General features: G+C 45.6%; 2 protein-coding genes across 9 annotated transcripts in view; one reads left to right on the forward strand and one right to left on the reverse strand.

Moving 5' to 3' along the window:
* The window catches only part of TP53BP1 (tumor protein p53 binding protein 1), a 29197-nt gene extending 20478 nt beyond the window's left edge, over positions 1-8719 (reverse strand). For 2 of the 7 annotated variants that reach the window (XM_030497806.1, XM_030497805.1), the window contains exons 1-11: positions 8421-8719; positions 8266-8335; positions 8109-8196; positions 7795-7862; positions 7024-7170; positions 6483-6564; positions 5414-5559; positions 4099-4219; positions 3688-3779; positions 2435-2637; positions 72-1314 (exon numbers count right to left, since the gene is read on the reverse strand). In XM_030497806.1, the coding sequence (XP_030353666.1) occupies positions 72-1314; positions 2435-2637; positions 3688-3779; positions 4099-4219; positions 5414-5559; positions 6483-6564; positions 7024-7170; positions 7795-7862; positions 8109-8196; positions 8266-8335; positions 8421-8594 (2434 nt within the window). In that variant the 5' untranslated portion in view covers positions 8595-8719. Of the gene's footprint in view, positions 1-71; positions 1315-2434; positions 2638-3687; positions 3780-4098; positions 4220-5413; positions 5587-6482; positions 6565-7023; positions 7761-7794; positions 8025-8108; positions 8197-8265; positions 8336-8420 lie in introns of those variants that run through there. The other 5 variants (XM_030497804.1, XM_030497803.1, XM_030497807.1 and 2 more) reach the window with 4 other exon arrangements.
* A 12140-nt stretch (positions 8720-20859) lies between these two features.
* MAP1A (microtubule associated protein 1A) overlaps positions 20860-27723 on the forward strand; it is a 53331-nt gene continuing 46467 nt past the window's right edge. The window contains exons 1-2 of one of the 2 annotated variants that reach the window (XM_030497799.1): positions 20860-21063; positions 25861-25962. In XM_030497799.1, the coding sequence (XP_030353659.1) occupies positions 20907-21063; positions 25861-25962 (259 nt within the window). In that variant the 5' untranslated portion in view covers positions 20860-20906. The other variant, XM_030497802.1, reaches the window with a different exon arrangement.

A 27723-nucleotide genomic window follows, 5' to 3' on the forward strand; every position in this document is an offset into this window, starting at 1 on the left:
GGATTGTACACAGTTGTCCTTGACGTTATTCAAAATATACACCTGTGAACTACTAACCTAAATTCACTTACCACTGGAAGGACTGTGGGATTTAGCAGCTGCCTTCTCTTGTGGCTGCACCTGCTCTTCTTGCTCCAGATTCCTTCTCATAAGCATGTCCTCTGTGTTCTCTGGCACCTGATTCTCCTGCTGAGTCACCAGCATGTCAACCCCTCTCTCCTGAAGTAGTGGCTGATTCCCCGTTATCTGTCCTGATTCTGAACCACCTGGATGTTTCTTGGCACACACCACCATTTCTGATGGAACATCACTCTTTAACTTAGGAAACAAATTGTTGTGCTGTTCCAGTAACTCCCCTACAGAAGGCTTAGATAAAACTTTATTGAGCTTTGGCATGTTTTCTGAAGCAGTCTCGAAGGACAATTTATCCATGCTCTTTGCCGCTTCAGTGCCAAAAGTGCAACCTTTTGAAGTTTCTTTTTCCCAGCTTTCTGGTCCAATCTTTTCTAATTCTTGGGCCTTATCAGGCAAATTTTTGCTATTTTTACAAAAACTATCAGCAAATTCCACTTCCGTATCTTCATGACACTGTACTTCCCTGTCAAGAATAAACCTCTGAGAAAGCGGTATATTAAGAAAGGACTCATCTTCTTTTATTTGTTTCTCTTTTACTTGCAGTTCTTCTTCTTGTTCTTCACATTGAGTCTCAGGAACTGCCTCATGTTCAGAAGTCTTTTGCAGTGGATAATCCTCAGACTGTGCTTCTCTACCCTGACTGTATGACAAAATCTCAGGCAGACAAGCCTGATCTGCAGCAGCCTGACTTCCAGAAATACACTCAATCTCCTGATGAGCTGTAGGGGCTAATGACCCATATCCTGCTACATCTGCACTAGCTAACTGCATTACAGGCTTTCCCGAGGTCTGTAAATCCTCCTGGTTTGCCTTTTCACAATTTTCAGAGAGGACCTGATCACCTGCATCCAGCCTCAGTTTTATATCATCATTCTCCAAAGAACAGAGTCTCAAGTCTGAGGCCCTGCATTCAGAAATCATCTCTACCTGTGTGGTTTTGCTGTCTTGGCTGGTGTTAAGAGAACCTGAACTAACACCTGTATCTGTGGGCTGGCTACATTCACTTGCAGAAAGCATCAGCTTACAGGACTCAGAAGGCTGAGACGCAGTGCCACATGCAGACAGCTTTGACAAAGCATCTGTGGGTCGAGAGAGATCTTCTGGTAAGCATAAAAGGGTTAAAGCAGCAGCTTTTTCTTCATGCTTCTTCTCTGGGCTCTGAGTTGGAACAAAGATATCCTAAAATGAAAAATGTGGGACATGGAGCACCAGGGCATCCTGAGTAGGACTGTTTATTATTCCTAGAACATTACACTGGATTATGGAGCAAAGCAAGCTCAGCATAAAATGACAGATTCAAACAAACCAACCAACCAACCCTCAACAATAACAACAAAAAACACCACAAAACTCCAATCTCCCCTTCCCTCCCCATTTACACAAGTCATAATTGCCCCATTCTTACTGAGAAAAATTATCGCCACCCATTACTTTTTAGTACCTCTGTGGCAAAGTCAGACACAATCTTTGGTACGCCTCTCACTACCAAATCATGAAGTACGGGTTAAGTATGGCAAATTAGTAGCTATTTTTAGTCAAACAACCAAGGGCTCTGGAAAGATTTTCTGGAGGAATACTAGCAGGAAAGCCACTTCCAGCTAAGGAGAAGTCCTGCTTCAATTACTGAAGTCTCTAGTACGACCTTTTTTTTCTGCCTTAAGTTGATAAAATTTGTAGTATGAAGCTATAAAGCCATCAACTGTTAAATCCATTTGAACATTAATAACTTCCAGAATTAAAAAAAAAAAAAAACAACAAAACAACCACCACCACAAAAACCCACAAAGGAAAAAACAGATAAGAAGAATAAGCGACTTTAACAATGGAGTACATGAATTATAGCCTTGTAGGAGAATACAAATGCTTTACTACAAAGCTGCTTCACCTTCTCCATAACAAATGATGCTAAGGTCTATCCTAGCAAAAGTCTAATTTATGATGTAGTTTGAGATGAAGGATGCCCAGTTCAGCATCAGAAAGCTGCAGCCTTTTCAAAGAGAGAGGAAGAGAAACAAAAAAAAAAAAAAAGGCACAAAAAGGTTTCTAGCATACACTGAAAGACAACAAACTCTACATTCAGTAACTCGCTATGCCCTCTTAAGTTGTTCTCCATTTTCTCTGCAGGATAAACTGCCACACATTATGCGATTACTATAAAACCGTGACTGGTGGGAACAGGGAAGGTCCTGAGAACCAGCTTAGTAGGGAAGCTCAACACAGAAGCACAGAGGCCAACTCAAACACACATCTGCAACAGCCATATAATAACCTCAGAAAAGGTATCTACATGAACCCTTACATGAGAGAACTCTGGTTGTGATGGTATGGGTAAAGATCCTGGAAAAAAGGTTGGGGCACTCTGGGACACCGGAGTTGAAGCCTGTGGCAGGACAAGAGGTCCTGGTGGTATATGTGGGATGGCCATCTCTGCTAGCGTATCTCCTCTCTGCTTCTGCATCACCTCTCTTCCTTCTGCAGGGCTAGATATATCCATCTGTTCATCTGATTTGAAAGAGCAGAAAACACATTACTAGCAAATTCTTGCATTGTACCTAAAGTTTCCAACATTCTATTAACAGACTTCTCTTCAGTGGCATATGCTACTTTCTCATACTTTAATGGGTGAATTTAAAATATTCTCTCCAGGTGAATTCTTTTGGAGAGGGGGAACAAAAAAAAAACAAACAAAAAAAAATGGCCACCAACAAACACATCCATGTCCTTAAACTTAATGCGGAGAGAAGGTGTTTTGTTACGAATTCATGTAACTATTTTGCTACTGGTCTAAAACTTCTACAATTAGAAAAAGGTATCTGAAATTTATAAGAAGCATTTCTCTGAGGTTTAGGGGGGTTTTTTTCCCCCTTTTGCTATTTTAATAAAAATGCTACCAAATTCAGAGCCTGGCTAACAAAACATCTATGCTAAAACTATTTCACACTCTGTGACAGAAATCTCACAGAAAGGAATGGTGATTTTGTATCATACTAAAAGTCTGCGTGGATGGCTACCTTATCCCTGATGGCAACCAGGTATTAAAGACAATGTTTAAGAACCAAGGTATCCTATAGAACACTCCCTCTTCTGGCATGGCATTCTAGAATACACATATATAACATATGAAAACTTTCAAAAATATTGTGCAGGTCATCCAAGTTAAGGTAAAATAACTGTTATGATGCAGTCCTCCTCTCTCTTCTCTATTGCCATAACAGTATATACTTAATACAGATATCTGCCTGTAGCAAGAATGGCTTGTCCCTAAGAAAGGACAATTGCAAGCAGCAATCTGCATCCCATAAAAAGTATTTCCCATCTTTCAAGTGAAGGTGAGCTAGCCAGCAGTACTAACTTTATTACGATAGCTATGCAGGAAATACATATGCATGTCAGCATGAGTCACAAATATGGATCTCCATCAACTCTTTCAGTGTTCTCAATCCTGCTTTATTCTTTAAAAACAATTTTAGCACGTTTTGAAAAGGCTGGATGTTCAGACTAAACTACAGAGCACGAAAACACAACCACAGACTAGTATGCAGAAAATTTTACCTTTTGCTTGCTCCTGTTCAGTAGGACTGCTAGGGACAAGAGCATTGGATCCAAAGGCAACAGGAGGAGGAATAACGAGACCTGAAAAGCCACTGCAGACCAAGAAAAGGGAACATGGAAAAGACCAGCATACAACACTAGAAAATACATTACCTTTCCCCCAAATGTAGCTCCAGTTTTTATGAGAAGACAACAGGAGTCTTCTCATAAAACAAGGTGTTCACTAGCAGGATATTTAAGAAATGGCATTGACCACATCATTATTTCATTTCATCGCAAGATAAAGCCAGACTTCTCTCATTAGTGCAAAATTAAAACACTGATTGCTTAAAATCAAGCACAAGTCCGTAAATGGTGGAAATGTACTACTAAAATTAAGCTATTGCAGTAGTTTGGGGATTTTTTGCTTACGTGGAATGACTCTCCTGTACAAGGGAACCCTGTCCAGAGAGCTGCAGAAGTTGCAGACTGCGGGCAGGGGTGCACGCCAGGGAACTTCCCTCTTCCGCCCTGGTTATCGGGCAGCCACTCCCTGCAGCAGTTGTGAACAAAAGGAAGCAAGGTTAGAAATTCGGCCAATAACCAAGCTGATCAGAAAACTCTTGAGAATGATATTCACACTACTGCAAGATTACTTCTCAGGTAGGCAAGGACAAGCTGATTTTCACGCACAGTTGGAGAAAGACTGCACATGAAAGTTCAGTATGTGAAACGTGAGCATAATACAGTTAAGATGAAAAAGTTAAGTTTGTACTCATAGAATAGGTTTTTATCAGATGGGACAGTACAAGTCTTCCTACTTGAGAATTTTAAAAGAAAAATCCCCAGTGTCTCCAATATCAGTGCATTTGATCCAGCAGTAGAATACGAATACAGGCAAGGTTCTTACAAGAAAAGACACCTTGCATTGACCACTGACTCAGTGTGAGTGGGAGGTTACTGGGCCTTCTGGACACAGGGTTCATACACAAGATCATACTGGTAGACACAGTTGGGACAAATTAAAAGTAAACAAAAAGCATAAAGTGAGACTTCATTTAGCTCATGCTTTATGAACCGTGACAAAGTTGCCCTTCAAAACTTCATTTTCTAGGCCTTTCACTATTAAGATTGTTAAGAACCTTTCTATTTCTTTATTAAGCAAGACATACAGTGATGACAGATCTCCTGATGGCTATTTCATGTAATCTTTTCTCTTACAGGAACATTAAGAGAAGAAACATTAACCTAGACGACAAATAAGGCTGACTAAAATTATGGTACAAAAATTCTGACTGCAGGATCCTGCCCTATGCCAAACAGGAAAGCCAATTCAGGGGAGTATAGTGGAATGTTTTGCCAAAGTTACCCAGCATAAGAAAGTCTACAGTATTCTCCTGAACTACTTAGTACACTTTAGATTGTGTCACTACAAAGGGTGAGCATTATTATTGCCAGTTTCAGAAAAGGGTAAAATGGGTATTTTTTTGTTTTGTTCTTCAAGGGGCACAGAAAGAAAGAAAATTAAATGTATTAAACAAGCCAGTGTAACAGTTCTAACAAAAAGTGACATTGCTCCGTAGACTGTGGCCTTTCATTTCCAAAGCATTCTCAATTTTAGCAGAAATTACGTGAAAAACACAGCACTCTGCACCCTAAAACACTACATGCCTAAAAAGATCAAGTAGGGATGATGACTATCATGATCTCTGGGATGGACATTTTGGCTCTGCTTGTCTATTGTTACCTGTTGCGTTATTCTCAGGAAACATCTCTTCCTGACTTGAAAAGATACCCAACTCCTGGTGACCAGAATAGAGGGATTTCTCAGTTTTAGTGGGGTCACAGACAGGCATTTGTTTCCTGGTATGTTCTTCTGCTTCCTGCAGAGTTCTGGAAAAGCAAGACACAGTCACTGACCTGAGAGATTCAAAGTATGAATTAATACTGCAACATTGTAAGGAAAATTCATCAGCACAGATAAAAGGTATTCACTTGTGTATGCTACAGAATCAAAAACAAGAAAAAAAAAGGTAAACAGGAAAACTGACCTCTTTCTCCTGACCAAATAACATGTTCATCCTCGACAAGTTACATTTTCAGAACTGTTGTTTTTCGTTTTCTACCAACCTAAGTGATACTTAAATGGAACACAGATTGTTCTGCTGGCTTCCATTCAATGTGGATTCTAGGAATTTTGTTTCACCTCCTTTTTAATATTATTTTGTGATGGAATATGATAGTACAAGATGAGCTAAATATTACTCTATCTAGCATAAAAGATCTACAGAGAGTTTTCAACAAACTAAAATTTCACATTTAAAAATAATTAAAACTATAAAGCTTATAATAGTAAATACTCAAAAGCATCCAGGAATAGCCACCACTTAGCTTCTAAATTTCCCCTGTGAGGCCAAAGCCCATGCTGCAGTGATTAAGTTATCTTGAAATAACTTCTGTGACTTAAACTGAATTACTATTTTTAATATAGTCCACTCATTTAACTTTAAGAAAATTATTAGTATATTTTATTATCCAGTGCACTCTCCCTTAAAAATAAACCTATTGGTATCTTTGCGTGTAAGAGTTTGAAACCGCCTCTTTTCTCAGTAGGAATGGTCAAAGCACTCCTTAATCAGCACCGCTGCAAAAAGGTATCATCAGTACTTCATCTTTCCCTTCACTTTTCTCTTTTGCCTTGGAGACTGAACCCTCTACATCTACAAATCTGGGAGGAGTGCGGGGGGAAATAAAAAGAAACAAATAAACTTCCAGAATGTCAGCAAGAGACCTACAAAGAACACGGACTGTTCTACCTTTCAGACTTCTCTGGCTGGCCTTCCAAAGCAGTACACACTTCTGTGCTGGAGAGAGCTTCCGTGCTGTCCCCAGGCAGTTCTAGCAAAGAGCAAGAAAAAAAAAATTGTCACTTGGGTCACCTGGGTTAATATACAAAGGGAAGAAAGTGCAGTTCTGTAAATTACACAAATATCAAGTCAAGCTTTACAGGGGGGAAAAAATTAATCTTTGAACTATCATGATAGCAACAAAAAGGACAGGATGAGGTTTTTAGCAGGGAGGGAATTCAGTATCAGATTATTTGAACATTCTGGAAACAAATAAGGGAAGAGAGGTGCAAGAATCAATGACAGCACCTGGACAGCTAAATGAAAACAAATGAACTACTCCAACAAAAAAGAAGGCAAAATTCTTTTCTACTATCAATGAGCTGCGAACTCATTTTTGAAAACTACCAATACTGGTTTTCCTGACAAAGAAACATAACATTTATAACGTAAAGAAACAAGAATGAATGGACAGAGCAACAAAAGGACATCTAAGATTGTCTTCACATACCATCCGTACTATCGTTCTTCACGAGTCCAGTAGCTCCAAGGCGAAACTGATGCCTAGCATCTCCTTCACTGGGCATGAAGTCACTCTCAAAGTCCTGGCTCTGTGAGAGCTCTAGAGCTCCAAACTGCAGCTGTGACAAGCCTGTGTCTAATACCAAACATCCATAACTAACATATACGCAAAATCAAAAAATAGAGCCATCTATCACTTTACAAAGGCAAAAGATACTTTTCTTGTTAGAGGGTGTATTTAGGCTATTGCTGAAACTACGAATAAACTAGAAGACTCTGATCTCTGCTGTACTAATTAAAAATACAGTAACAGAACAGGGACAGTGGCCATTAACGCAGAAACCACCGTTACTCAGCACAGTCTTACATAATGCCACGAGGTACGGCAGCACATTTGGATTCCTTGATGAGAAAACAATCCTGATAATACACAGCCTGTGCCTCAAAGCCCTTTAATGACAGCAACCATTATGCCAGTTCTTTAGTCCGCCCTGAAAAAGACTGCATCTCATAACAGTCACAGTGCACCCATGCCTCTTCTAAGCCATTCCCTGTCTCCAAGATCCTTCTTAACAATGATATGAAATCACTGGTTTTGGGGGGTATTTCTAAACACCAAAGCAAACAGATCAGCTTCCAGAAAAGATGCCAATTTCTGACCCATTATTACAGGTGCAACTGTCCCCAGTGAGGCTGGTGAAGCAGCTGAACTGAAAAACAACACAGGCGGCTGACGAGATTCACAGACCCAAGAAGTTACCTTCTACACACGACGAAGTAGTACATTCCTCACCATCACCTCCACCTCCTCCAGCCTCTCCAAGGGCACTGCAACAGACAGACTCATTCGCATCGCTTCGGAGGGTGCCGCAGGCCGCCTTCCTACAGCCGCCCTCTGTCCCGCGGGGTCACTCCGCAGCCCCGCACCGGGCGCTCCCCAGCGCAGCCGTAGCCAGCGCCCAACCAGTGTTTAAGCCCGCCCGCGGCGCGCAGCAGCAATTTTACAGGGCGAGAGGCCCCAGAGGCGGCGGCCTCGCCCCGGGATGGCGGCCCCCGGACTCGCGCTCCCCGCACCTGCGCTCCCCGCTGGGCGGCGGCACTTCCTCAGCGACGCGGCCCCGCGGTCGGGCGGCGTCCTGGCGGGCAGGGCTCTCCATTGGCTCTGCAAGCACAGCGCCGTTAGCACGGCTGCAGCCCCGGGGCGCGCCGCGGCCCCGCGCCCAGCTCTCACCTGCGGGCCGCTCCCGGGCCGCCCCGCCACTCGCAGGTGCCCGGCTGCTGGCAGGACCGCGGACGATCTCCTGCAAGGCAGACGCACGGATCGCGTCAGAGCCACGCCAGGCCGGGCCGCGCCGCCCCGTCCCTCTCCCCGCGCCGGACGCTCACCAGCACGGGGCTCGGGCTCCGCCGGGCCGGCAGCCGCCGAGCAAGCACACCGAGGCAGGCCTGCTCCCCGTCCTCCTCTGCGCCCGCGCCCTCGGGCTGCGAATCCTCCACGATTAGGCGGGGCGTGTCCTGCTGCGAGAAGCCGGGATCCAGCTGGCTGCCGCCACCTTCCATGCAGGGCGTCGCGAGAGGCGGAACGCCCGCCGGAGCCCAGCTGTGGCCCTACGCCGCCCGCCCGCCGCCCAGCCCGGCCGTGCCGCCACACCGCGCTACGCTTCCCGCGGCCGCCATCTTGGAGCGCCCCGATTGGCGGTGCGCGACCCCCCCGCCCGCGCCGCTGGCGCCGTTCCCAAGGAGACGCCGTCGCGGGCGCCGCCTGGCGGGCCTGGCGCCGCGAGAGCCCGCGGCCTAGCCCCGGCCCGGTTTAACGGCTTCTGCAAGTTCTCGCTTTTTTCCTTCACCACCACCCCCCCCCCGCATCTCTCTGTACTTTATACATGAGAATTCTATAGACTTTATTTAAAAACCTGCTGGAGAACCAAAACCACTGAAGACTGAAAAAGAAACCCTGATACCTGGCCTGGAAGAAACTGTTACTATGCAAAGTTACAGACAAAAGGTTGTATGTACTGAGCCAGTAAACAAGGACTTGTTACATGAAATCCCAAGTTTGCACATGCATGCTAAGAACATTAAACAGTCTATAAGTAGTTACAATTCATACACAGGAAGGATGCTTTACTGGTTGGTCGTTCAGCTCCCAGAAGATGTTCCTTTACGACAGATTAAGCTGTATTACTGGAAAGTTCTCCCAGTACACTAGTTTAGAAAATACGTACAACTTCAATCACTGTCTGAAATTTGCCCCAATGCCAAAGAACACCACAAGACCTGTGATTACTAAATCCTGCTTTTGGAAGATGAAGTTGTTCACAGGCTTTTGCTAGCCCTCAGGAGAAGCCAGATTTCATGTTCACAAAATATTTTATCCCAGAGAACTGAAAAGGAGACAGGATCGTGATGGCACATTTGGCAGTCTACGATCCTCGAGTGTCACAGAAGCTTTAGAACAGGCTTTTGCAGTTTGTTCAATTCCCTTCAAACAGAATTCTGCTTCCATCGGAATGAAAGCATTTCAAATGGTCTTCCTTTATGTTCACTCTCAAAATTAAATAAAATATAATTGTTTGTTTTGGCAAAATAGAAAGTAAAGCTGTCTTCTAAGCACAAGTATAGCATGACCCCTCTTTTTTTTTAAGTGAATTTATGGTACTCCACCACTGATCCTTGAAGGACTTACTAGCGGGTTTCCAAGCCTGCTACTGTCTTCCCCTTCAACATCTAAGAATAAGCTCCTTATTGAAAGAACATGAAACAACTATATCCTTCCTCACATCATCTTTTACACTTTTATCCTGCCAGCACCTCTTCTTCATTAGCTTCTGGCAAATACATGTTCTTCGATAGCGCATTAGAAAGGCCTGCCTAAGCCAAGTCCTCCTTCAAACGCCAGATTTTTGTATGAAGGTGTTTCTGTAATAGATCCAGTTAACTACTAACCGGGGGAAAAAAAGACAAAATTATTGTGTTTACAACAACAAGAGAAGTACATGCAACTGGGCGGACATTTGCCATACATAAAGCATCTTTGGGGAGAAAATAAGAGAGCAGAAAAAACAAATAATGGATTTTCAGGACCCGATGTCAATTAACCTAACTGGCAAGTAAGATCTTGCAGGACAAAAGTTATGAAGAGAGCAGTTTCTCTACCAAAGGCGCAAGTGCAAGCTATCTTAACGCAAAGAAATGAAATGTTAACAGGAGAAGGTGATTTGACTCAGGTGTAACAAGAAAACAGAGGAAAGGAAACAAGAAATCAGAACTGTATTGGCTTTCTTAAAGGATCAGTATAAAAGAATGGCAGGACATACAAGGACAGAAATTAAAAAGGCCAGAGATATAAAGAGCAACGAGAGAATGATCTACAGGCATACTAGTAGGAAAGCAACAACTCTAAGAATTGTTGGTCTGCTGTCCTGAGAGAGCACTACAGGGCGGGTAATGTCAAGAAGGAAGAAGCCTTTACTGTTCATCGCTAAAAAGGTTAACAGAAAATGGGAACTAGCTCAGCTAAACAAAGGGCAAGATTTCAGCCTTGAAAAAGGGCTGAAACAAGTTAAGGAGTGCTCACCTAAGCCAGATGTTTTAAAAACTGTCGAGTCTAGACTTCTTCCAGAAAAATGTTCTTAGAAGTGTGAACAGTTACCTTTCAAAACTCATGGAGGATAATTAGGTATCTGAAGACTAGAAGTGGCAAATGTGCTAGTCACTCTTTTGCAAAATTCCCATCAAATCCTCGAAAACTTTGACAATGAATAATCAAATAAATTACTAGTTTGTGTCTAGAAGGTAATGGAGAGGAGTTGGCAGCAAACATAGATCTGTAAAGACAAGGCACATAGCATTGATCCAATTTCTTCTCCTGTCACAGCAACAGGTCTTATGGACAGAATAAAAGTGTCAGAATAACAATTTCATTATAGTAAGACTTTTACCAGTATCTGTATGAGGTTCTCATAAGCAAACAAGGGAAGAATAGCTATCATGAAATTTTAGTAAGATAAGTAAAAAAACTGTTGAATATCCGTTCCCAGAAAGTGGGTCAGGATCAAAGGGAGAACAGCAATGGGGGACATTACAGTGGGGATCTGTTACAGGCCGCCTGATCAGGAGGACTCTGTGGATGAAGCACTCTACCGACAGATAGGAGCAGCCTCACGCTCGCAGGCCCTTGTCCTCATGGGGGACTTCAACCATCCTGACGTCTGTTGGAGGGATGGTACGGCCTGGCGGAAGCAATCGAGGAGGTTCCTCAATTGTGTGGAAGACAACTTCCTCTTTTAAGCAATAGAGGAGCCGACAAGGAGAGGTGCCATGCTCGACCTCGTGCTCACCAACAGGGAGGGACTGGTTGGAAATGTGACGCTCCAGGGCAGCCTTGGCTGTAGTGATCACGAGATGGTTGAGTTTGAGATCCTCAGGACAGTGAGAAGAGCATGCAGCAAGCTCACTGCCCTGGACTTCAAGAAAGCAGACTGGCCTCTTCAGGAACCTGCTTACTAGGTTCCATGGGATATAGTCCTAGAGGGCAGGGGGGCCCAAGACTGCTGGTCGATATTCAAGGATCACCTGCTACATGCTCAGGAGTGTTGCATCCCAACTAGAAGAAAGTGCAGCAGGAAGCCCAGGAGACCTCCATGGATGGACAAAGAACTGCTGAGGAAACTTAGAGGGAAAAAAGAAGCTTATAGAAGGTGGAAGCGACGACAGGCGGCCTGGGAAGAATATAGGAGCATTGTCCGGGAAGCTAGGGACCAGGTTAGGAAAGCAAGGCCCAGCTAGAATTAAGTTTGGCAAGGGATGTGAAAGATAACAGGAAAGGATTCTGTAGATATGTAGCAAATAAAAGACAGACTAGGGACAACGTGGGCCCTCTCCGGAAGCTATCGAGAGAACTGGCTACCATGAATTTGGAGAAGGCTGAGGTTCTTAATGACTTCTTTGCCTCAGTCTTCACTAGCAAATGCTCTGACCACACAACCCAAGTCTTGGAAAGCAGATGCAGGGACTGTGAAAATGAAGACCTTAGGCCCACTGTAGGAGAGGATCAGGTTCGAGACCATCTTAGGAACCTGAACGTGCACAAGTCCATGGGACCTGATGAAATCCATCCGCGGGTCCTGAAGGAGCTGGCGAATGAAGTTGCTAAACCACTGTCCATCATATTTGAAAAATCGTGGCAGTCAGGTGAACTTCCCGATGACTGGAAGAAGGGTAATATAACCCCCATTTTCAAGAAGGAGAAGGTGGAAGACCCAGGGAACTACAGACCAGTCAGCCTTACCTCTGTGCCTGGCAAAATCTTGGAGCAGATTCTCCTGGAAAACATGTTAAGGCACATGAAAAACAACGAGGTGGTTGGTGACAGCCAACATGGTTTTACTAAGGGGAAATCCTGCCTGACCAATTTGGTGGCCTTCTATGACGGAGCCACAGAACTGATGGACAGGGGCAGAGCAGTTGACGTCATCTACCTGGACTTGTGCAAAGCGTTCGACACTGTCCCGCACGACATCCTTGTCTCTAAATTGGAGAGACATCAATTTGATAGATGGACCACTTGGTGGATAAAAAACTGGCTCGATGGCCGCACACAAAGAGTTGTGGTAAATGGCTCGATGTCCAGTTGGAAACCTGTAACGAGCGGTGTCCCTCAGGGATCGGTGTTGGGACCGGTCCTGTTCAACATCTTTGTCGGCGATGTGGACAGTGGGATTGAGTGCGCCCTCAGCAAGTTTGCTGACGACACCAAGCTGTGTGGTTCGGTTGATACGCTGGAGGGAAGGGATGCCATCCAGAGGGACCTTGACACGCTTGTGATGTGGGCCGATGCCAACCTCATGAAGTTTAACCAAGCCAAGCGTAAGGTCCTACACCTGGGTCGGGGCAATCCCAGGCACTGCTACAGGTTGGGCGGAGAAGAGATTCAGAGCAGCCCTGCAGAGAAGGACTTGGGGGTGTTGGTTGATGAGAAGCTTAACATGAGCCGGCTTCAGTGTGCGCTTGCAGCCCAGAAAGCCGACTGTATCCTGGGCTGCATCAAAACAAGCGTGACCAGCAGGTCGAAGGAGGTGATCCTGCCCCTCTACTCTGCTCTTGTGAGAGCTCACTTGGAGTATTGCGTACAGTTCTGGTGTCCTCAACGTAAAAAGGACATGGAGCTGTTGGAGCGAGTCCAGAGGAGGGCCACGAGGATCATAAGAGGGCTGGAGCACCTCCCGTATGAAGACAGGCTGAGACAGTTGGGGCTGTTCAGCCTGGAGAAGAGAAGGCTGCGTGGAGACCTCATAGCAGCCTTCCAGTATCTGAAGGGGGCCTATAAGGATGCTGGGGAGGGACTCTTCCTTAGGGACTGTAGTGGTAGGACAAGGGGTAATGGCTTCAAACTTAAACAGGGGAAGTTTAGATTAGATATAAGGAAGAAGTTCTTTACAGTGAGGGTGGTGAAGCACTGGAATGGGTTGCCCAGGGAGGTTGTGGATGCTCCATCCCTGGCGGTGTTCAAGGCCAGGTTGGACAGAGCCTTGGCCACATGGTTTAGGGCGAGGTGTCCCTGCCCATGGCAGGGTGGTTGGAACTAGATGATCTTAAGGTCCTTTCCAACCCTTACTATTCTATGATTCTATGATTCTATTCTATGATTCTATAAAGTTCTATGTCTAAACAAGCATAGAACTGTTTGAGTGAGGGTCCAAACATCAATGGGCTATTCCTATTCTGTTCACCATTTTCTTTAATCACCTTGGTCACAAAACAAGGAGTAAATCCACCAGCAATCTGAAACTGGGAGGGACTATAAGTAGTAGATGAAAAGTTAAAAAACTTTGTCTGAAAAATAAACAAAGTACAATGCCGGCAAGAACAACATTCTCCAAAAGGAAAGAACTGACCACACAAGTTCAGGAGGGGGCTGCTAGGCTATGTGGCACTATTGTAAAATAAAGCAGCTGGGGGGAGTCATAGTGCCTGACAAACTAATCATGAGTCGGTGTCATGCTGCTGCTGCCATGGAAGAAGGTGCAAACAGCAAGCATTATATTTATGGAGAGTATGCAGATGTTAGATGCTTGCTCTACACTGGCAGGGCCTAAGCTAAGCACTACGTGTAATGAGAAGATGGCAGAGAACTGGCTATGGTAACAGCCTTCAAATAGAAAAAAGACTATGGGAAATAATTTGGTTTTCATATTCACAGTTTAGGGGACAAGTACTGCAGATTTGTTTACATGAACTGCAAATAGGTTTAAAGTAACACAAAACAGAAATAAGCAAAAATAATTAAAAAGTAAAGCTAATGAAACTCTGTCTCTAACATTCAAGACTTTTGGGTATTTTAAGTATTCACAAACAGGCATAGTTGATTTTGGTATGAAACAGGAAGTTGGACTAAATCATCTCCAGGATTCCCTTCCAGTCTCATTTTTCTACAATTCAGTACTTTTGCATGGACCTGCATAGGATGAAATTGAGAGCTCAGTCCAGGCAGTCGAATTAGTAAAAGCCAAGTCTGCATGTGAGCTTTAAAGCTGACTGCACTTTTTGTTAAATTCACAATCTCATTTCCCTCCATCTTTTTTCACACTAGGAAGAAGCAGCATGCCGCCTTTATAATATACAAATCTTTGATGTGAATATCTCCTCTCGATCAGCAGGCTGCCTTTTTTGCCACTCTTACTATAAATTACTAATAGGCTGTGGCCACCTTTATCTAAGAAAGAGGATAGAACAGCAAAATCAATCTTCGCTTCCTTTCCCTTCAAGCAAAACATGTCCAGCACCAGCCTTTCAATGAACAAAGGTATGAAGGCTGATTTTTCATATTTGGAGTATTTTTCAGTATTTCTTGTATCTTACAGAACTTGCCACGGACAGTTGGAGCTGTATTTTGTTCTGAATACTCCTTTCCATTGTAGTCTACTAATTAGGATGGCAAAACCATAAACATGAGTCCTAGTACTCATTTTCATTTCTTCCACGAGTCAATTTTTCTGTCTCAGTGCAGTTCCAGGCCCCATCCTCAGAAGATGGTGTTCATATGAAAAGCACCAAATTCCATGTCCTGATTTCAAGTGAGAATTACCTACCTAAACCAAGATGCCTATCAAGATAGCTAAACTTAATAAAGGAGTAAGGATGCCACTTGTCTTCCAAAATCTACGTTTAAGTATTGCACTGTGTTATTACGATTTGTCATTTACACGGGAGATGCATCTAAAAGCTACCTGGCCAATTTCCGTAGGCATTGTCGTCTGCTCTACTAATGTGGGAACAAACACTGGGTAGTATTCACAGTTCCCAGGGTCCGTGAGTCCCGTGGCAAGAACGCCCGGCAAGCAGCGACTGAAGGTCGCCCAGATCCTATGTGCTTTATAAAGTGCCTGGAGGGGACTGAAGCAGCCGCCGCTGCTTGCGCTCGCAGCCGACCCTGGGAGCGGCGGGGCAGCCGCGGCCACCCGCGCTCCGCCTCCCGAACGCGCAGCGAGCCAGGGAGCCTCATCCTACCGCCGGCGCGATGCTCCGGACACCTCGGCCAGCCCCGGCGGGCGCCCGCGCTGCAACCGGGCCGCGCTACCGCCCCACGCCGTGCAGCCGCGGCCCTGCTCCGCCCCGCGCTGAGGCGGCCGGCCGCGGCACCACCTCCCCTGGCCGCTGCCGCCGCGGCGGCTCCCCGGGCAGGGGCGGGGCCGGGCCGGGCCGAGGAGCTGGCCGGGCGTCCCCAAAGCCCCGCGGCGGGTCGCCCCCGCGGCGCCTGCCGGCCCTGCGCGCCCCGCGGCCGGACGGAGCTGCCCCGGCCGCTTCGCGGGTCAGTCCCTGCCGGGCCGAGCAGAACGGAGACAGCGGCCGCGGGCGCTCGGGCCGCGTTACCTGGTCTCAGCCGGCAGCCGGCGAGCAGGGCCGGTACCGCCGCCACGGGCGGAGGCACAAAGTGCTTCAGCCGCACCGGCGCTCCCGGCCTGACCCTCCCCGCTGACATCAGGCGGGCGGCAACGGCCCGGACCCCGCCCGCCGGCCGCGCCGCCCCTGGGTTCCGGAGTTGAGGCGCCGCGGCCGGGGCATTGGCCGAGGGCGCGTGTGCGGCGGCTCCGAAGTGTCCAGGCGGAGCGGCGGGGCAGGCTGGAACGCGGAGACCAGATCCCCCGGGGAGCGAGGCGTGGCCGCGGGCAGCTCCTCTCGGAGCGCTCTGCGCTGCACCTCCACGTTCAGCGCGCCGGCGAGAGAGGGGCCAAGCTCGGCGTTTCCCGCATGGGGCTGCCCGAGGCTTGAGGGCTCGAGCGGGACTCGCGCGCTCTGGACATGTCACGGCCGTGGCCCGCAGAAGTGCCGTGTGCTGGTCCACGGCTCTGCACGGCACCGCGAGGCGCAGCAGCAGCCTCGGCCATTGCGTTGTGCGGCAAAGGCCTTGGCAGCGTCTCCACGATGCGCTGCTGTGGAGTTCTAGGCTGCCGCAGTGCTCACCTTCCTGCAGGACCGTGTCACAGAGCTGAGATCAACATGTCAATTGAGAATGATTAGCTCGAGTTTTGTTTTTAACCTAATAATCTTAGTCACCAAGTGATGGTTCATTTGTAACATTGTAACATGTTCATGTTCCTTTACTGCCCTGCTTTTAAATACCAGTTTCTTAGATGAGGTTTGGCTGTGACAAGACTGGGAACTCTTGTTGTAGTGTGCACCTCCAGAAAAAAGATGACTAATGTAAACCAAAACCTGTTAAAACATTTTAGAGATTCTTCACTGTAAACAGTTAATGAAGCACTTTGCTAATTCAGGTGTGTCTGCAGAAGTCTAGTTACTTAGGATAGTGGAATTTGGCCATGTAAGTTGCTGACATCCTTTCCTAAAGATGTTTGATTCGGGAGACATTAGTAAACTGTTGAATTATCAGCTTAATATTAATTTTAAAGTTGGTTACTTAGTCCTTCATTGCTGTTGAATTTCAGTGCAAATATACAAGATTTGTGGTTTATTTGATCACTTAACCAGTGTTCAGAGACTGTGTGCTCCAGGAGTAGTAGAACATTGGAAGATGTACGGTGGGACTAGCATCGACCATGAATGACAATGCAATTGATTGCTCTCCTGTAGCCTTCAGGCAAATGCTCTTACCATTAATGCAATCTATATTCTTAATTTGTGAACAACTGAACACAAAGAAGAGTTTACCATACGAATGCAACAAAAAAAAAAGGACAGTTATTTAATCATGTGAGCCTTAGGTGGATAAGTTTGCCAGAGCAAATTAACTTCCATCTTAAGTGTACATTTTACATATAGACTTGCACATCACTTCCCAGCTTATTCAGTAACACAAAACACACCATGTAATACTTCAATTTAGCTGTTTGACTATAAGCCAGGATCACATAGTTTCTCTGCACCTTCTTTTAGAAAGATCTTAAAATCACTGCATGGTTTTACTGAGCAAGGGAAGTTGTGAAAGACATGCAGTTCTGGTGGAAAGCATAGCATTAGTTTCTTTGCACCGTTTGGAGAAGCTGCTGGCAACCTATACAGTTCAGTCTGAAAAAAATCTTAGTAATATTCCATTTATGTTCATTTTTTTATGCTTGTGATTTGCCTGACTGTTCCATGTACTCATTCAGTTGGGCTTAGTTAGGAGGAAAGACGAAACAGATAAGAATTTTGGCCACTTAGTATTTCATATTCAATCCATTAAAAATCACCTCGTCTTCAAAGAAGGATTGCTGCATCAGTACAAATTAATACCTTTCTAGGTCTGATAAACATCTATTATAATTCCAAAGCTCTGGATCACTGGAAATGACACAATGAATATACATGGTAATTTTGTAGGCACTTAGACCCTAGTCTTCATCAGAGCTGCAGTTCCAAATTGAGACATTCAGTATCTTGCAACAGCTACCGTAAGACAAAAGTGGAAGGAATAGGAGTACTGCTCTGATAAATCACCCATGGGGTTAAATAGAAGAAAAAGCGTATGTGGTTTGGTCAAACTGCAGGACTTAGCCCTCTGTTTCTCCTTCTGTATCTCAGAACACATCCTGGAAATGACAGTATAAATGGCCATACGGTTCCATCTCTACATGGAAGCACCATCAACACTGGATTCATCTACTCCAAGCAAGGATAGCTGTGTTCACCACAGGAGAGATCAAGGCCTGAACAAAGGACAAAGTCCATTTGGGCAGTCACCTATTTTTCCCTGCTTCTTAGAAATGTCACAGCCAAAATAACCTTATCTTTTACCTCTGTTAACGGCATTATCCTCATTCAGATTCTGCCGTAGATCTCTGGTTCCCAGAAGTATTTTTATTCATATAGGCATTTTTAACCGGACAAGGCAGGAAGTCGTCATTTTAGGCTAAAGGACTGGGAAACTGAAATTCTGTAGATTGTTCTTCCTATGATATGCTATTTTGAGCCTACTTTCTAAATCCATTTTTATAATGGTCATTTACCTGTGATTCATCATCCTTCACTGCTCAAAGGTAATCCTTCTGTCTGCTTTTGCCATCTCTCACTCTGTGATGTTTGTCAGGACCTCTAACATCTGTAATCAGCCCAGTCAGCTTTTGGTATTTCATGGGGGTGCCAGCTACTGCTGCAGTGCATGAAAGCAGAAACTTATACCATGATTGCTTTGCAGATATATTACATGGATCCAGAGTGTCAATTTACAGGGAAAAGGAGGAACATTGTAGGCTGGAAATCCCCCATTTCACTGCCTTGTGCAGTGCACAGACACTAGGACTCAAGGCACCCAAATTCTACCGTGACCACAGACAGCTCTGGTTCACATCAGAAAGCAACAGAAATATCATTATTCTATGATTTAATGGTATACACAAATGAATCACATGATAAAAACCCCATCTCTTCATTGTGAACAGTCTTACCTAGAGGTTCTATTCTCTATGGTACAGACCATGCTTGGATATGCATTTTAAGCTCTCATACGGTTTGCGTGTCTCCTGTTTGTCTTCTCCTTGGCAGAAGGCCAGCTGGAGGAGCATCTGCACTGCAGAGAAATGCTGCAGCTCTGGACAACCACCACGTCAAAAACCAGCAGCAAGCATTGAGACTGAATGAACAGAAGGCACTTCTACCAGCTGGTATGAAAATACCTAAAAATCTTTCATCTCATCACCAGGTTTTTCCCTCCATGATCTACAATTGTACTTTCATGAGAGAACTTACTGTACACTGGTGTTTATTTGCAGGTTTATTGCTTTGTTCATATATTTGCCTGCTTCAGTGCAATCCCTTGAGACAAACTAAATTAATGCTTCTGTGCAGGTTACAACATACAGAAATAAATTAAACCTTTTTGACTAGCACTCTTCCCTTTCCTTGATGAAACAATTCTCTCTGATTACAAGATTTCTTTCATACAGATCATAGCCAGTGGCATCACCACAATTTAATTTAATGGGAAAAAGACCTATTGCATCATCTCCCAATTTATCTGCTGAGAGCTAGAGCACCTTTTGATTAAAGATCTCAGTTTGAGAAAACTCTGTAAGCCAGCAACATCAGTGGAGCCTGCACAGATAATTATTCTGGACTCCCCCCTCTTCTCTCCCCCCTTCTGTGGTTGGCATTTTTCCTGATTATCTTCTGTCAAAGTCTTGTGACACTACAGATCCACACATGCTTGCCAAAACAGTGACTGTCCAAACCTTCAGGAGGCTTCAACTGTGTCCTCAATGCAGTCTTGGTTGGTGCTAAGGAGCAAAATGGGGCAGGACACTGGTTTCTCTACCCATCAAGCTTCCTAAACTGCAGCTCATCTCGGTGAGAATCCTGCAGACTGCAGGGGACAGAAGCCAACACTATTCGGGAACCTGCACGTCATTGCTGACTTGATTCTTGTGGTACAGTAGCTGGGTTGCTTTTCCACCCAGCTGCATCAGCAGAGGATGATCTCCCTTTCATTGTCAGAAAAGGCATGGATTTTTCTGTCTGAAACTACTCTCTGGTGCTCTCCCTTGCTCAGCATGCAGAAGTCTTACATGTTGTTTCCTCAGCTTTTTGTACTGCATTGAAGTGCCTTGAAGATGTGGCTTGTGAGAACTGACTGTTCGCGACAGGGACTTGTGCCCTGAATCAAGGCCCTTTCTGGTCACCCCAGACATTAAGAACTCCTGTCCACACCGCTGTCTGTCATAGCAGCTGACAGCTCACAACAGTTTCACGCTGGTGACTAGCAAAGTTCAGAGAGGTTATTCTCGTATGTCATGTTTCTGGAATCTTTATGGTTGGAGACAACTACACTTGTCTCTGACTGAACGGGAAGAACCACCAGGAAGAGGCAAAGATCTGTCTGTTCTGCTTACTGCCAAGTGATGGAGAAGGAAGAAGGGACGCAAACACTGATGCTAAGCCTGGGCATCTTTCAGCGCTGCGGGCTTCCGGGATTTTGCTGCGGGTACTGCAGCAGCTCACACCACGCATTGGAACGCTCCGTGGCGTGCTGCGTTCAGTCACTCTCACACTCGCAAGCCTCCTTGAATTGTTCTGGCAAAGGTCGCGGGCCCGGCTAGGCAGCAGCGCGACTCCTCCCATAGACAGCCGACAGCCCCTGAGCTCAGCGCGAGCCCCTGCCCCGCGCCTGCGCGCAGCCCGCGCTGGGACCAGGGCCGCTCGGAGCCGGGACTCTGCCGGGGTCCGGTGGCGCCGCCTCACAGGCCGAGACGGAGCCCGCGAACAAGGGCACGGCGAGCGCGACGGCTGAAGAAGGCGGAACCCCGCCACCACGCCCCCCTCTCCTCCGCAGTAGCGCAAGACCACGTGGCTAGCTCGGCCAATCGGGGAGGGGCTCAGGGCTCTTTAAGAGGCGCGCGCCAGTCACCGCGCGCTGCAGCAGCGGCCGCCGGGGTTGCCATGGAGACCACGGCCGGGCCGGTCGCCATGGAGACGGCAGCGCCCTGGCTGCCGGGCGGGCGGCGCCGGGAGCCGCGGAGGCACGCGCTGCTGGTCGTGATCGGGGAGATCGGGACAGAGCCGGAGCGGGGCGCGCTGCGCGGCGCCCTGGAGCGCGGTGAGCAGCGGCGCCGAGGGGTACGAGCCCGGCCGCGCCGCCGCCCGGACCGAGGCGGAGCTGCCGGTGCCTCTCCAGCCCTGCGGCACTGCCGCCCCGCCGAGGAGCTTCGTCCTCCTCCCGGAGGGACAGCGGAGCGGGCCCGCATGTCTGGGCAGCGAGAAGGCCCGCGGGCGGCGGCTATGGGAGGGGCCGGCGCTCTGTGGCAGAGGCTCGCGGGAGGTGGAGGCCGCTCGTATGCATGTCCTGGGGCCGCAGACCCCGGGATGGGGCCGGGGCGGGGGGAACGCTGCTGGGCTCGGGCGCGCTCGCCGGCCCCGGGCGTGGCTCCGGCCGTGGTGTCGCAGCCGCAGCGTTGGCGCGGCCGGTATATGAGGTGACCGGAGCGGCAGCTCCAGCGGGGACGGGCCCGGTGGCAGATGGCGTCGATAACGCGGCGGTCTTGCGCCCTTCCTGCAGGCGCTCAGGCCATACACTGTTGTGTCCTTTATCCTCCTCCGAGCGTTGTCTGTTTGTATTAGTGAAATGCACTTGTGGTTTTGAATGTCTTAAAACTTGAAGACGTTTTATTGTTCTGACTTCCCCAAGTTTCTATTTTGTTAGTGGGTCAGTGGATTACATCTTACTTCCATCTTACCCCAAACATTTGTCTTATTAGTTGGGGGATTTGTCTTGCCTGACCGTTTACTGCAGTGCAAGGGGACAGCTGCAAAACGGGATTTTTGTGCTACAGCCTCTCCCTGTCTAAGGAGCAACTATGTGGGCGAGAGGCTGAGGAAGGATAAGCCGCTGCAGTGAACTGCTTCAGGAACGGCACAGAGCAAGACTGCCATGACATAGTGTTGCTTTGTTATCCATGTTACGGTAGTGCCCGGAAGCCTTGGCAATTAGTCTTTGTGTATTAGGTGCAGTGTTGTTTAAAAGGGAGGGAGAAGAAGGTAGTGAGTTGGTAGTTCTTGCTTTGTGGCAGTTTCTGATGGCTCCTAGGAAAAAGGAGAGGTGATTGGCTACATCAGGACCTGAACGGGATCGTGTTCTAATACGCAGTTTAGTACACCTCTGAGAAATAAAGTAACAGACCTTTGACTTTGCATGCACCTCTTCCCCCCATTTCCAAGACACATTGGTCTAAAAGATGACAGTGATAACAGTTGTAACTATTGGCCAAACTGTTCTTGGAGATACTTCTGTGTCTATTTTCCTTTCAAGCATCAACAGTACTGATGAACAGAAGGGGTGGGTGTAAAAATGTCAAATCTTGTCCAATTTCTCCACTTCAGCATCTTTTCCGTGAATCTCTGCTGGCAGACCAGCTAATTTGAGAGCAGCGTTTCGTTCCCTTTTCCAAGGGTGGTTTTCTTCAGTAGTGGTAGGTCAGATTGGCCATTTGGCCTCCGAAAGCCCCTCTTTGAAGGGGCTGCTCCTGCTTCCTGCACAAGAGGATGACCATCTTTGCTTGGCACTTAACTGGTATGCCAACCTGCATCCTTATCCATTCTCTGAATAGTGACAGATCAAACTAAGCTAATGGATTTCGCTCATTGATTCTGCAGTCAATAACCACAATATGCCAATAACCTAGCAATGCCTATTAGAAAAAAAATAAATGGCAATTTTGCAATGTGACTTGTAATTGCCACAGCAGAACTAAGTTCTACAGTTAGTTTTGTGTGACCTGAAACCTACTGAAATTCTGCCAAGAACCATTTAAACAGTATTGGTAAGTTATTAGAGATAAGCTGCTGAAAGAATGAGGAAGCTGGATTTTGGATTTTCCTCTGTCACTGGCTTGGAGTAGGACCTCCAGCAAGTCACAGGGGATTTTTCCCCGCTGTGACTTGGGAGAATGACTTCTTTGTGAAATATACCAAGATCTGCAAATGGGAAAACGGATAGAAAAAGTAAGAATAGTTAAAATGACTGCAGCGTCATGAGATCCTGACAGCATATTATGATGTTGGAGACAGCTATACTCTTGATTCAGGGAGTTCAAGAAATGTGGAAATGGTGCACACATGATGATTCGCATTTCTTTAGTGCTAGCTTGCTGGAGAGGCTTCATGTGAGGTTTGTGTGAGGGTAGAACAGGCTGCTGAGCAGAAGATTTTATTTAATCGGGAAAGAAAGCTGTGTGAGTAACAAAATGCTCCTGCCCTTCAGAAGAGCGTATTTCTGCAACTTGGTAAGTATGGCAAGGGGCTTGTAGCCCTGATAACAGTCAGCTTAATAAAACTGGCATATCAAGTTGTAAAGCAAAGCTGGTCCTAAGTGTTCCATACTATACATCTAGCTGGGGCTTTCTAAAGGATGGAGAGCTAGGGCTTGCCTTGTCTCTGTTGCTGTGGCACCCTGCCTGTGCAAAAAAAACCCCCAAAAACCCCCCAAAACAACACGCTCCCCCCAAAGCAACAATACACCACGATGATGATGATGATGATTATTATTATTATTTATTTAGTGAATAAATCTCTTGCTCTGGCTGATCCAGCAAGTGCTTTCTCAGACTTCTTTCCACACCTTGGATCAGGAGAACAGAATAGTGAATATCGATCATCATGGGAACCTGCTGGTCTCCATGTGTAGTGCTTCATAGGCAGTGGCATTGTGTATCTGCGGGCTGCTTGGACAATGCTTGTTCTAAAATGCTGTTTAATAAATATTGGTCTTATTTTTCTGCTCTTGTGTGATTTTTGTCCAGTTTAGAAACAATATCTGGAAGACTAGGTCTGGTATTAGGGGGAAATGCGAAATCTTATAATCCAATTACCTCAGCAGGAAATGAAAGAGTTCACAAGGTCATAAGGAAAGAGATGGAAAAGTGATGAGTGACATGGTACCTTACCCAAGCCTTGCGTGTGCAAAAAGCATATATATTTAGAATTGTTATGGTATAGTCTGCACTCTTGTTTCAGGAGGTAGAGGATCCTAATCACCAAGGACAATGTTGTGGCTCCTGTGCTGTGGAATAATAAACTGGAATTGCGGCAAATGGGGAGAGATAAGGAGTAACTTCAGACTACTCGGAGGGGGAAAAGTGTTGAATAAATTGTTGCAAATAGTACAAGTGGGATCATAATTTCACTCTTCCCTTTCCTTGCTCTGAAAGAGGATCTGTTCTTTCTGCATCCTAGAGGATGTAGCAGTACCTCAAATAGCATTTATTGCTGCAATAGGACACGATGACAATGACACAGCAGCTAGAGTCAGCAGGATTTGCCCTGCAGAGTGCCACCTTGTTCCTGTCCAGGTTAGAATGCTCATCAGTACTGCATTAAGATGCACTTATATTGGACATTTGCTTAAACAATTGTGCTTTCCAGGAGTATAGCATAGGAAAAGATTTTGTTCACCTTCTTGCTCTGTCTTTTATAAGTTTCATTTGTTCGTATCCCATGCCCATACTGAAAGGAGTAAATGTTCTGTGACACTGAAGGTGGTGGTAAATGTGTTTTGCTTGTTTGATTTTTCTTCTTTTTTTCCTGATGTTCAGAGGGCTCACTGAGGGTTTTGTTGTGCAGTCTGCAGTGCAGACTGTCAAGTAATAGGCTGTATTCCTGGACTATGTAAGCTGTCACTAGAAAAAGAGACCAAGAACAAAGTTTGCTTGAGCCACTGTAGATTCTACAAAGCCTTTAGACTATTGAACTGTGTGATGCAATGGTTGCTAACGCCATCTTAGTTATGTGTGGAAAGCTGGAGCTTGTATCCTACAAGATCCTGTTTCCCACTAGGAGCCAGCAGAAGCTGTTCCAAAACATGGAGATAACTGTGCTGGATATCTAGAACTGCAGTAACTGGGAATGGTATCTCTCAAAAATCAACATGTTTCACTTCAAGGCAGATATCAGATGCAATAGGACTTTATATTTTATACAAGAAACGATCTCTTCCAGAAGATAGTGGAACGACTCTCAGTCGAGGACTCCAATCAACACTGGAGCTGAAATTCTATTTTCAGTTGACTTTTAAAAGTCTGTGGCCCTGGCCTTCATCTGTATTTAAGCAGACAGCAGCACAAGAGGCTGGACTAGTGGTTTATGCTGACACCCTGGTTTTGTTCATGGTGCAAAGGGTAGTATCACACCATCTAGCAGAGGCTGCTCCTTACCGGGATGTGAGAGCTGAGATCTGTAGTGTTTGGTGTCATCCAGAATGTACAACTGCTCACGCTGAGGTCTGAAGGTGACTTCCCCAGCATGGCATGGCGCCACTTGCTCTGGGAGCAGATGCTGCTTCCTGCTGTGATATGAAGGCGATTAGCTTACAAAGATTATATAGATTAAAGAGCAAACTCAAGGGGTCTCAGTGGGATCAGGGGCTTTGAAGGAGCGATTAGGCAGAGCGAATTGGGGGAGGTGGTTCTGACTTGGAGGATGCATAGGCTATAAGAGCAGAGAAGCTGGTGTCTCTGAGCTGTTTAGTAGTTTGGCCACCTCTACTAGTGACCAATGCTGGATAATGCAGAAAATGTAAAGCCTAACGATGTGTTTCCTTGGTTAGGCGGTAGTGTAATTTAGTTAGTCTCAATCTCTTGTAGCTTGTTAGATTCACTTGCATGAAGCCTAAGTTGAATGAAGACTTGCTCACTGCATGTACTTCAGGGATAGATGTTTTTGGAAGGTAAGCATCTTGTGGCCGTCTGCTTCTGAAGACTTCCTCTGTCCTAAGTATGCTCTTTTGGAAGAGCATCACTGGTCCTTGTGTGTCGTGTTAACTTTATCTCCATTTCTGTTGCTGGAGCAAATGTTGTAACAGCTCACTATTCCTTTTCTTTCTTTTTTTCTCTTTGTTTGGCAGGAATTCGTTCCTGGAACATTAACATTCTGTCCTGTGACCTGAATCAGCAACTGCGACTCTTTGTAACCAGACACCTGGCTCAGTTTTCTTCAGAAGTCAAAGGTAAACTTCTTGGTTTATCAGCATTAACTTCTAATTTTTCTTTCTGATTTGAACAAATACAGAATAAAGCTGAGTGTGATTTAGAATGTCAAATTCAATTAGTCATTTTTTTTTTTTTGCCCAGGATTCTGCAGACATGAATACTAAAGAAGAAAAATTTAAGGATTTGCTGGATGCAAGGAATTTAACTTAAAATTATGTATCTTACTAGTGTGAATAAATAGAAATGTGCTGTTTAAAAGCCTGTTAAGCTAGTAAGTTAGAATTTGTCTACCTGTCTTCTGTATCTTATTCAGGTGGCACAGTATAGTTTTACTTTGCAAGCTATTTATTATCTATCTCTTCCTTTTGGGTTTTAATATGTAGTTTTGTAGGTACAAAATGTGTTGCAAGTAGTGTGTAAGACTAGTCAAATGACTTTCTGAATCCTCTCTTGAAGGCCTATCTCCCTTTCCTGTTAAGACCAATGAATAAGCTCTTACAAAAATGATGTTAACAGTTAGAAAGTGTGCTTGCTTAGCTTGTGAAAAGCTTGAACTCTGGATAATTCAAGCTATAATATTTCAATGTATGTTAAAGTTACTATAATAAGCACAGAGAACACTGTTGCAAAATCTTTTTTTGTATAAGGCTGTCTTACAATCCACTGCACATCTTACACTCTCATCAAAGCGTCTGAATGTATTCTCCAGTTGGAGAAGCTGTTCTCCTAATGGATAGCTGTGAAAGGAAGTACCTGGACTCTTGTCAAATGTGCCACTGTCTGAGATGGATAGAAAGTCTCTCTCCCTGCAAAGCAGTATGTGTGTGTATACACACACTTAGGGGATTAAAATACTGTGTGAAATGTATCAGTCGAAACACTCAGCGGAAGATCTATCTAAATTTGAAGCAACTATGTCTATGGTACTAATAGACTAAGCACTAAGAAGTGACCATGAATATAATATTTGCCCAAGAGTTCTTATAACTCAGGGTTGAAACATCTGCATAAACGTTAGCAATGTGTATCCCCCTTGTTTCCCTTGCTTGGTTCCTGAGCAGCAAGGGGTGACAAATACGATGCCAGTCTATAAAGAAGGTTCCATGAGGGATCTGGGGAATTGCAGGTCTTTAACAAGCTGTCACGTCTACTGGGCAAATCGGTAGTAACTATAATAAAAGGCACATTAGTGTCTACTTGGGAAGAGTCACCATTGGTTCTGCAAAGGTAAGTCCTGTTTTTCAAATGTCTTTAAGCTCTTTGAAGAGATCAGTAAACACACAAGTGAGTGATTTAGCATACCAGCCAAAAATATTTAGGGAATCTAAGTCCATGAAGTCTCTTTAAGGAAGCCTATTAGCCACAGAACTAGGGGCCAGGCTTTGGTATGCAGAAGTTATTGAGGGAAGGATTGGTAGACAGAAGTTCTGATGTAAATAGCCAGCTCTGTCAGTGAAGGTAGATTGCCAGTTGAGTTCAGCAAGGTACATGCTGCTTAAGATAGCAAGTTAAATGTTAAAGGGTGATCAGTGAGGCAAGTTTTATAATCCAAAGTTACTCAGGACTCAGTAATGCTCCCTGCCCAAAGGGAGGAGGAGTAGTCCTGGACGGCAGCAGCAGAACAGAGAAAGTCGGGAACAATTATGGAAGACCTTGAACAACAAACTTTTTGTGTTATGGAGAATCTGGAAGCTAGTAAATGGTCTGAAAGAGGGAGAGGGTGATGTGATGAGAAAAATGAACAGCAGTGTCCAACCAAATCAAGGTGAAATACTGAA

The sequence above is a fragment of the Strigops habroptila genome, chromosome 9 (genome assembly GCF_004027225.2).
Source record: "Strigops habroptila isolate Jane chromosome 9, bStrHab1.2.pri, whole genome shotgun sequence".
Classification (NCBI taxonomy): Eukaryota; Metazoa; Chordata; class Aves; order Psittaciformes; family Psittacidae; genus Strigops; species Strigops habroptila.